This window comes from Tenebrio molitor, chromosome Y (assembly GCF_963966145.1).
Source record: "Tenebrio molitor chromosome Y, icTenMoli1.1, whole genome shotgun sequence".
NCBI lineage: Eukaryota > Metazoa > Arthropoda > Insecta > Coleoptera > Tenebrionidae > Tenebrio > Tenebrio molitor.
This window is the reverse complement of record NC_091056.1, coordinates 430906-441000: the sequence shown is the minus strand read 5'-3', so window position 1 is coordinate 441000 and position 10095 is coordinate 430906. Positions and strand designations below refer to the sequence as shown.

General features: G+C 33.6%; 1 protein-coding gene and 1 long non-coding RNA gene across 2 annotated transcripts; one reads left to right on the top strand and one right to left on the bottom strand.

The window, feature by feature from the left end:
* The first annotated feature begins 2462 nt into the window (after window positions 1-2462).
* On the top strand, window positions 2463-3913 carry LOC138140601 (uncharacterized). The gene is made up of 2 exons (XR_011162629.1): window positions 2463-2751; window positions 3000-3913. It is a non-coding gene; the product is annotated as an uncharacterized lncRNA (long non-coding RNA).
* Window positions 3914-4374: 461 nt separating this feature from the next.
* Window positions 4375-9764, bottom strand: LOC138140600 (uncharacterized). Its single transcript, XM_069061666.1, has 8 exons — window positions 8870-9764; window positions 8735-8792; window positions 8006-8131; window positions 7750-7923; window positions 7046-7701; window positions 6412-6994; window positions 5161-6357; window positions 4375-5109 (listed from the first exon to the last, which is right to left on the bottom strand). Exons 1-5 carry the CDS (start codon window positions 8934-8936, stop codon window positions 7683-7685), a joined length of 444 nt encoding a protein of 147 aa, XP_068917767.1. The 5' UTR covers window positions 8937-9764; the 3' UTR covers window positions 4375-5109; window positions 5161-6357; window positions 6412-6994; window positions 7046-7682.
* Between the last annotated feature and the right edge of the window lie 331 nt (window positions 9765-10095).

The window sequence follows — 10095 nt, the reverse complement described above, 5'->3', positions numbered from 1 at the left end:
CCAAGGTCCAAAGTGTAGGAAGATCACGTTTCACGGAAAGATCAAAGCACATTGTAAAATTATTTATATCAATTAAGTATTAGGGAAAAAGCCCCACTCCAAAAAAAATTATATTGGTGGACACAAAATTTGCAAATGTTGAAATGTTCATCTGTGATCTCTGTGATCTGCGAAGAGTGCGTACTCGGTTCGTAAACTCTAAAAATGTTTGACTGTGACTAGTTGTTCTTTGTTCTTCGTTCTGTGATTTTCGGTGCAAAATAACCTAACCCCCTAACGTGCCCCAAACGCCCATCAGTGAAGTTGCCGCAGGAAGTCCAAGAAAAAAAGGAAGCTGTATGAACAAAAATTTAGAGAGCAATGGAAAGAACATTTGCAACTTTATAGAAATTGACAAGAAAACGAGAAAAACCCGCTGCAAAGTGTGCGATTCAGTCATAAAAGGAAGTAAGTTTCATATATAACGTCATGCAGATTCCACCGCACATAAAGGAAAGTACAAATTGCTTAAAAGAACTCCAAAAATTGACAACATTTTAAAGACTGACAAGAAAATAACGTTAAATAATCAAGTTCGGCAGGCCAAAATTAAAATTGTTTGTTTCCTTTCTAAAAATAACTTGTCACTTTCCATGAACTAGTTGATTTGATCAAGGACAAAATATTTGACAATAATGATGTAGTCAAAAATATCAAATTAAAATGCACAAAAGCAACTCAGTTGGCTACAGAGATTCTAGGACCAATGACAAAAGATGTGACTTTTGAAAAATTGAAAAAAGAAAAATTTTCATTAATTGTTGACGAGACAACGGATGTCTCAACAGCAAAGAGCTTAGTGATTAATGGTAGATTTTATAACGGTGAAGCTGGTAAAGTCAAAGACCATTTTATTGATCTAATTGAAGAACGAGATTCTTTTTCCCCATAATGGCAAATCTGTATTTATGAATACAGAAAGATACGCTTGTTTGAAAATCACGCAAAAAATGTATGGGTGCTATTTAAAAAACCAAAGTTGGTTGCCATAGCAGCGAAACAAAAGAAGATAGGAACAAACTAGAAAGACCAGATGATGCAGGATAATACACCAATCAACTTTTATATTAAAGATTTTTTCATAAATTGTCAAATTAAAAAGTTACAGCCAATATTTGATACTTTTGTTCCACCCTGTGTATGTACATATATACTCTCGTGTCAAAAATAAATTACTCCCTAGAATTTGAACTTTTATGGAAATAACGTTTTTCATGTTGTGTAACTAGAATTTTCAAAAGTTATGTTGAATGCCTAAGGTTGGTTACTTTGAATTGAGAGATTAAATCCAAATAAATATGCCGCCAGTAACCAAAATTAATTGTGAAACGAAAAATCATCTATCACATAGCGAGAAAGTAGTCATTTGCAACTGTTAGAATTAATTTGCTGTCTTACATTTTTGAGATATCTTTTGTTTGTCACCAGAAACCACATAGCCTCCAACCTAACCAAATTTATGGCAACCTAGTAACGAATATCCCTAAATCCTAGGGAGTAATTTATTTTTGACATGAGAGTATAAAATACTTTATGTTTTAATCTGTCAAAGTTTAGGTAGATGCTTAAGTGGCCAATCACTGTACCCGTTACCCTATTTGATTAAGAAATGAACTTCAACATCAAAATTAGGAACCAACATCCCTGATTTCGACAAACAGTCAAAATTTTGATTTTACATTGGTAGGTATTAAAATCAACGGCTTTATTAGTTTCTGTGACCTTAAGGTGCCAATCGTTGAGGGATTTACCCTAAGACTAAGTACCTATGTTGCGCATAACTAGGGTTAACTAACGGAAAATTAATTTAACTTTCCTAAACTGGAAGTATGAAGACACAAAAAATAAACTTTTGGGACAATAAGTAAAATCGTTACTGTTAGCAGATAGGTACATTTACTTACCGATGGAAAAATGCCTGCTCCAGAAACTTCCTTTTCGTATCTTCTGATTCAAATCGGATCTGCACCTCAGCACTATTGGATAGTTAGTTCAACATGAAAAGTTACCAAACCTCACACTTCGTCAGGGATTGGTTGAATCACGTTTAATTTACGAAAAAATCGGCTCTTTCTCGCGTGTTCACGACAAAGAAGCAAAAAACCGGCGATTCCTTGCGTTTTCATGAAGTAAAAAATCACCAATTGATTCTTACTCGAAATCTTACCGAAATCGAATTCGCGCTCGTTATCGATTTTTATTAGTAGAATTATTGAGACATATCATGCCGAATTTTAAAAGCTTTCGCTTTAACCTAACCACACTAAAAGAAATATCTCTGAACACCAAAACCGTCACTAACGTAACGACCGCACACAGGCGGTCACATAACCATAACCCTCACATAACCACAACGTTTTCTCCGTTTTCTAATGTCTATCACATGTCTATGCAGTACACAGCACATGCGTCGCGGTCTCACACTTGTTCCTTGTTCATATTTATGCTCACCAGAAAACATTTCTGTGTATAGAGTGTTGTCTACGAGTGGTAACAAATTCTTTCATTTTAGTTTGAAAGAAGGGAGTGCATCCATTGCCAGCTACGGCATTTTCAAATGTCGGAATGAATAAAAGGTTCCCGGCACCCGGGGTCAGTAGCCAGTGTGACATTTATGTTAATGCGTATCCCTTCCCTATAATTTCTAACCTCAAACAACATTGTCACTTGTCAGTTGTCACAAACACGTGAAAAATAGAATCTGAAAAAATAGTAAGTTATAAATGACAATGGGCCGGGCAATTGGACCGTCCCGTATCACGACACCGTTATTAAAGTTGCCGTGAACTAAATTCGTGATTGAAGTAAATATAAAACTACATATTTATATAGATTTATGCAATTATAACCTGCCAGAAAGAGTGGTCACCATGGTAATTAGAGTCATGATTAAATTTAATAAGGGTGTCATGATGCGATCCTTTATGTTTTGAAGGAACCAGTTATGTTGATATTTTTAGATGCTTCATGTAGGTGACAAATTTGAATCGACCCAATCATTTTTTCAAAAACTTGAAGACAAAACATATATGTAGATACTAAAAACTATTACTGGTTAAGAGATTCCCATACTCTGAAAACGCAAATTAAAGGATTTTCAGAAAGCGATTGTATAAAAAAATGTGACATAGAGAAACTCAGCGATTATTATGTGAGGATTTATTGCATAAAAGGAGGAAGAAAACATGTGAGTGGCAAAAATAAGGTTAAAAAAACATTCACATAAGCAAGACTGTATAGCTGGTATGTTTGTGAAAATTTCAACATGTGGGAAGTGTTTAAAAATAAAAGAGGTTATAACCATCCATCCTCAGCATCATTGTTCAAAAGTTTACCTTAACAAAGATTAAAATTATGAAGAGGCAGCATAAGAATGTTTACAGGCAAGAGATAACAAGAAAGTTATTTGAAATAAAGTAATTGAAGAATCAGGCTGTTTAGTTAAATTATAAAATTTGACCAACCTGAACTGGAAACCAAATTTAAAGAAGACTTTTGAAGAATAAATGGCCTGTTGAAATAGCAGCAGATGAAAAAGGAATTCTAAAGTGTTTATACTTTCAAGATGAGAAAATGAAGGAAATGTTTAAAGCTTACCCTACCCTGAAGTGATTTTCAATGATGGAACTTACGATTTACATGCAAGTAACGCAGTGACGTACATAATTATTAATGAAGACTCGGTAGTGGTGTGATTGTGGTGATTGCAGTAGTGCTTAAGAGGGGGTTGTGTAGTAAATGAGTAAGGTTATGACATTGCAAATTTTAAAGTTGTATAACTTAAAACCTAACATTTTACCTAACAAAAAATTGTCAATAGTTTTTGTTTCATTACATCAATCATAAGAACTTATTAACATTTTTATTTATTGAACTTTATTTTTTCATTTTTCCTATTTCCCAATCAGATGAACATTTGAGCCGTCACTCAACTTTAAACGAAAAACATTTAACCTTATGTGATAGAGAATAACAAAATGAAAAATATTTCAAAAACATCATCATTCTACACAACATATTTTTTTATTTATACAACTTAGAAAATGTTTCTGTATTTGGCACTAGTTTTGAATGTACAATTGTCAAATTTAGTTCAGCCAATTTCCACAGAAAGCGCCCAGTTGGCGTCAAATATAAAAAATATAGAACATATGGCTGTTGATTTGATATTTTCATCATAAGCATAATTACTGCGTAAAATAAGTTATTGTAGTTGTCACATTATTGATACATGAGGGTTTGTTTCACATATAGATATCCAAAGGAAGAGAGTCCTTTGTTGTTCTTCGAAGTAAACAAGACATTTTAAGAAACTCCATCTATTTATTGTAACAAACATTAAATTATAAATTACATATTGTAACATTTCTTAAAATTAAGTATGATTTTACAAAATTGTAATGACTGCTACTTACATTACATTAGACACAAACAGGTACAATCGCGGCCACGGAATTTCGTATATCAAATGATTACAATTTATTGAATTTTTTGTTCGACACTGTCAGAATTTGCGAATTTTCTCCTGTGTGAACGGATTTTGATAATTGTGACAACTTGTCAAAACGAAACGTCAAGATAATTTTAAAGATTTTGAGCGATTTGGAGCCTTTAAGGGGCTCGTCGAACAAAAAAACGTTGTATTCAACTCGTTCGTGTGTAAATTGAACTTTTTTGGCCTGCGTCAGTTTAAAACCCGAGTGGAACGAGCGTTTTAAAGGCCCACTCATGCAAAAAAAAGCCCAATTTACACACAAACTCGTTAAATAAACTACTAATTAAGAAACAATTAAAATGTATACCATGCAAGAAAACACTTTACTCGTTGAGGCGTATTTCTGATTATTAGGTACGTATTATGACTCTAAACACTTTAGCCCTTTTGGAATACGTCTCATTATAATTTCTGGAAGAACATTTTTCTTATAAAATGCGACTAATTTAGGACACGTTTCAGTTTTCCAAAAATTACTCTTTTTTTATTTTTTCTATAAAGATGTCTGTGTTCTCATCAATGTAGACGACAAAGTAGCAATATTCTGGGCCACTTATATTCAACTGGCCCTGCACCTACAAAATGTTAACATTAGGTAACATAGATATGATATTATACCTACCTACATTTATGTTACTCATGTATGCTTTGAGAATGTTATTTTAGAAAGAGAATCACAAGTTACAAATCAGTTTACTGCTTTCACAAAACAAATAGTGTTCTAACAAAGCATATCAATACATTGCAGCCCTTCTACCTGATAATAATAGTTGTGCTTTCTCTTTAGCCTAAAACCACTGCCATTCATTTCAAGACAAATATTTTTTTGCAAGATAGCTTCTTTTAGTGAAAGACCAGTTTTTGCCACAAAATACAAACATTTGACCTCCACCAAACCATTTTCACCAACTACCAAACCTAATAATAATGTATAAAAAGCAGTAGAAAAATATATCTCAACAAATTTCATTTCCACACCATCGGGACTAGCACCAAGAAATCCATATTGCAAGTCAATAAATAGGCCACTTGGTTTAATTTGACATCCATGTACTAAAGAAAATTTTTCAAGTGCATGTTTCTCATGAATTTTACCATACTCCGTCGCGTCATTATGGAAATTTGAATTGTAAAAGATCGCTTTCACATCATTATGGCAATTGGTAGAAGCTCTTCTTTTTATAATTTTGCCAAACATAGACGCTGTTAGTAGATTTTTTCTCTCTTCCTCATATGCTGAATTGCCAAACTGACCAACTGTGTTCCTCTCGATTTTGTCCCTATCTTCAGTCTCTATCTACATGTTTAACAGATTACAAATCAAAATAAAACTAAGAAATCCATGTCCATTAGAATTGCTACTTCACTTTTCTTTTATTATTTACTTGTAAGTACATACCTGTTAAAATGCGAGAACATCCCTTTTCCATTTCCTCTTCATCCATTTCTGGTTCCACAGAATGAATTTCATAGTCATTATCCTTTTTCTTCTTAGATACGTTTTTGAACAGAAGCTTTCGACAAGGCGGACGATTCCTTTTGTAAATGATTTTCTTTGACCTTCCCGATATAAGCCTTTTCAAATTTTTTTTTGGGGTACGTTTTATAATTTTTCTCCAGCTATGTAACTGCCAGTCTAGACCTTGATTATACTGGAGTGTTGCCATCGTACATCTATTTTGAAAAAATCCATTCATCACCAAGTTTAACCTTTTCCCTTGGTTATATTTTGCAACCAAGCTCATAAATTGTTCGGCTCTGTTACCTATTTGTTTCATCAGTGAACAGTTGATGGGCTTTTGAAACTAGATAATCATTGCAAACTAAAATACAGGTGTACAGATAAAGCTATTTAAAATGGCTAAGCTAAACAATACATTAAAAGTTTTATGGCGTTTGTTGCTTACATGCAAGTTTTTGAAAAATCCCGCGTGCTTTCAGTTCTACCGTGTAATCTGTTTTGGTCTCATCACCATTACAGTAATACTGCTTACAATTAGTGTGACTTCCAAAGCTGTGATTATTGATGTTATTTAGATCTTCTCTCAATTCATCCACAGTTCCATGCTTATGGTTATGCTTTATATGATGTTTAGCAAGGTCTCCCATTTTCGATAGTTTATATAGATGTTTGGTGTAATTTTTCAAAATATGGTTAGTACATGCAATTTTTTGGATCCGATGGCCATATGAAACCTTGGTTTTTAAATTAGCAAAAACACTGGAGTCTCCGTCCCCAATAAAATATTTATATCGTATACTATGCATTTCAACACTTTTGGAGAAACCCTCAACAAGAATTCTTGGTTCCATAGCACTGGATGATCCCTCCCAGTTTTTACAACATTTATGCATCCCTACAGGTACTTTTGTATTTGCTGCAACACTCCACATGTAGCAGAATTTATTTCGAATTCCCATGTACAATGCTTTTTTGCTCTCTTTCCCTATGATAATTGCCTAAAACATTAATTTTGTAATAAACTACAAATATGGGGCATCTAAAATTACAGTTCCAGATAAAGCATTGTAATTGTGTCCGTAGCTTCGCTTACTCCACCCACCATCAACGTCAACAGTGGTAAATGGTATACCATCACTATCTACATTGCCTTTCTGTTTTGCAATTTCTGCTTCCGCAATTCCTGCTGCAGTAAATTCATCAACTAAATGATCATGCCATGCCTAAAACCAAACGTTGTCTAATAAATTGTTTTCTGTCACAAAACAAACATTAGATCTCCCAATATTAATTCAATTTTTTGGAAGGTTCTAAATTGGTAGCAAGGAATCTCCAGAAGACTGAGTAATTCATAAAGATGACTGTAAGAATTCCTCGTTGACAGAGTGCCCCACATAGCCGCAATGTTTACAGGAGCCTGTTCTTGTTTATTTTCACAATTCGCTGGCTCATGTGGCTCTTGGGTGCTTTTCATAATAATTCGATTGCACATTGTGCATTTGAAAAATAGCCGTGAAAGGAGCCCATTTCTTTTTTCCTTCCACAAGTACAATTTACCATATGTGCATATTTTAGAATGGTCTACTTGTAATTGCCCACTTTAAAACGTATTTCAAATCCACTATTCTGTTTCCCTGTATAACTGGCGAAGGCATAGCAGAATTTGTATCACGTTCGATACACAGTTCAAAGTTTATTAAGTATACTAAAATTATCATAATTTATGCATTGTCTTGTAATTTGATGAATATACTTGTCATATTGTTCCTGTGTTCCCCAAGCATCATCTAAATTTAATTCAGGTTCAATGATTGTTGTATTCTGCAATTCTTCTGGAGAGAACTCGATGCTGCATTCAATATTGTTGGAAGGTATATCAAAGAGCCAATCATTCGAAAGACCATTTACTAAATCATCCACATTTGATCTAAAACAAAGAATATAAAAACCTTCAACACTTGGAAGTCACATGATAATTAAACAAACGTAAAATCTTGAATTCCACTTACGTTTTGTCTTCGTTGGTATTATTCTTATTGGTCACAATATCCATGCTATTAACTGCATAAGAGTGCTTCAACAGGTTGTCAATCTGGTTTTGACTCCAATCACTTCTTGTGTTACAATGTTCACCACTAAAGCATCACATAATATACAACATAACATAATATATATAATATGTAGTTATTTACGATATGTGTGTCGTAATGTGGAATTTTACGATACGCGTTAGAAAAATTGTCCAACGAGCCGAAGGTGAGTTGAATAATCCATCAAGTATCGTAACGACACATTATGATACAAATATCGTACAACGTTTTTCTGCTTTCATAATGAATACCAATGTTTTTGTGTTTAATAAAATTTTTAAAATTGCGTTTATGGAAAAATAGTAGGGTGGTTAATCTAATAACCATAGTTACGAAGTTGTTTACTTTTTTCCCAAACGTTCCAGTGACAGCAAGTTGCAGTGTAGTGCAAAAATTAGTGATTCAGAATGAAAATGTTGAATTGGGTGCTCAATCTGCTGTTATCGGTTTATTAGCCGGGCCTTTAGAGTCAGAAAAATATCCTATAGTTGTAAACATGTTTTGCAAAATTCAATCCTCTACCGCATTAGTGCCGTAAAAACTGCCATTACGACACTAAAAAAATTGTGAAATATGGCACATTACAGTATGAAAGTAGATAAATGTAAGCTTCATATGAAATTAACTTTTGCTCAGAATGCTAAATACCTAAACGTGTAGGTATTATAGTTCATTTTACGTTCCAGGCGTAGGAAGAACATCACATCTGAAAAGAAAATTCTAACATTGCATACGATCCCCACTAACAATGACAGATCGATCATAATAGCACAAGGTACCTACCTCTGAAGTTTTCGTCGCAGGTGCGATTCTTTGATTGCCCTTGCCTTTTTCCCTCTTTTTTACACATTGTTTGGATCTTTGGAAATTGCCCATTGTTGCTTTGGGAAATATCACTAGTTCACGGTACTGAACTAGACAAAAGCCTTATCCTAACCCTTGCTTTACTGCAGTCGCGTGATAAACATAAAAACACCTTACACCTTTGCAGTTGCAGCCGCAGAATCACGTAAAAATGCAGAATGATGCCTACATTTGAGACAACGCTGCCACGTTATCAGATAAAGTCGAGTAATTTCAAATAACCAATTCGCATGTGAATTACATTGGTAAAACAGAAAAAAACGCTTTGAAATAAATAGGCTTTCAATTACAAGCAATTTTACTAAAAGAATTACAAGTCTTAGGGCCAGTTTATAGAAAGAGAATTAAATATTTAATTCGAATTAAATATTAATGCGCGATTAACCCATGAATCCGAAACTTCTATTGACTCAATCTTATGCTATGCTATTGCATAGGCTCCAAAGCAAACTCGATTTATTTTTTAAATGATCGCTCGGTACAATAAATACATCGTGTTATCTGTGGAACAGTCGAGATCGAGAACTCTTAAAACTGGCAACAATGGGTGAAAGGCGTTGGGACAAACTCCAACCAAATCTTCCGAGAAAAAAAATTATATTTAGTTTGCTTGTTTGCTATGTTTGGCGCTGGTGCTGCCTCTTGCGGAGAATTAACGAAACTCTACCCCCACAACCCCTCCTTAAAGAAAGTGAGGAAATTTTGGACTGGTTTATCAAGAAGTTTAAGGAGTTAAATTCTCTTGAAAATGAAATTCAAGTTATTATGTCTGTAAAGATCGAACTCAAAAAGCTGTTTTCAAAAATAATTTTCTTAACGCATGATTACAAATATGTCTCTTAAATACTCTGCAAATGTTTAACCATGAAGTAAGTACAAAAAAATATATATAAACTAAAGAATACAATATAAGCAAAAAGTATTTACAAAAATTGGCTTATCCATCATCCAGAGAAGATTATGTTACTTTGTACGAGGAAATGTCAAAAAATGTACCTGCTGCAGTATTAGATTATTAAGTATAACAAAAACTTCATTAAACATTGTTTTCTCATTTTAAATATACACGTACCTACTTAGAGTGAATAAAAGTATAAAACATTCAACATCAACCCATAAAGTTTCTATACGACCATTCTCAAAAA

Bases quoted from the DNA above. Each gene is read 5' to 3' on its own strand.
- LOC138140600 (XM_069061666.1), bottom strand. From the start codon at position 8,936: ATGTGTAAAAAAGAGGGAAAAAGGCAAGGGCAATCAAAGAATCGCACC. The intron at 8,793-8,869 runs GTAGGTACCTTG...TTTTCTTTTCAG, and splicing joins CTGCGACGAAAACTTCAGAG to ATGTGATGTTCTTCCTACGC. The intron at 8,132-8,734 runs GTATTTAGCATT...GTGATGCTTTAG, and splicing joins TATAATACCTACACGTTTAG to TGGTGAACATTGTAACACAA.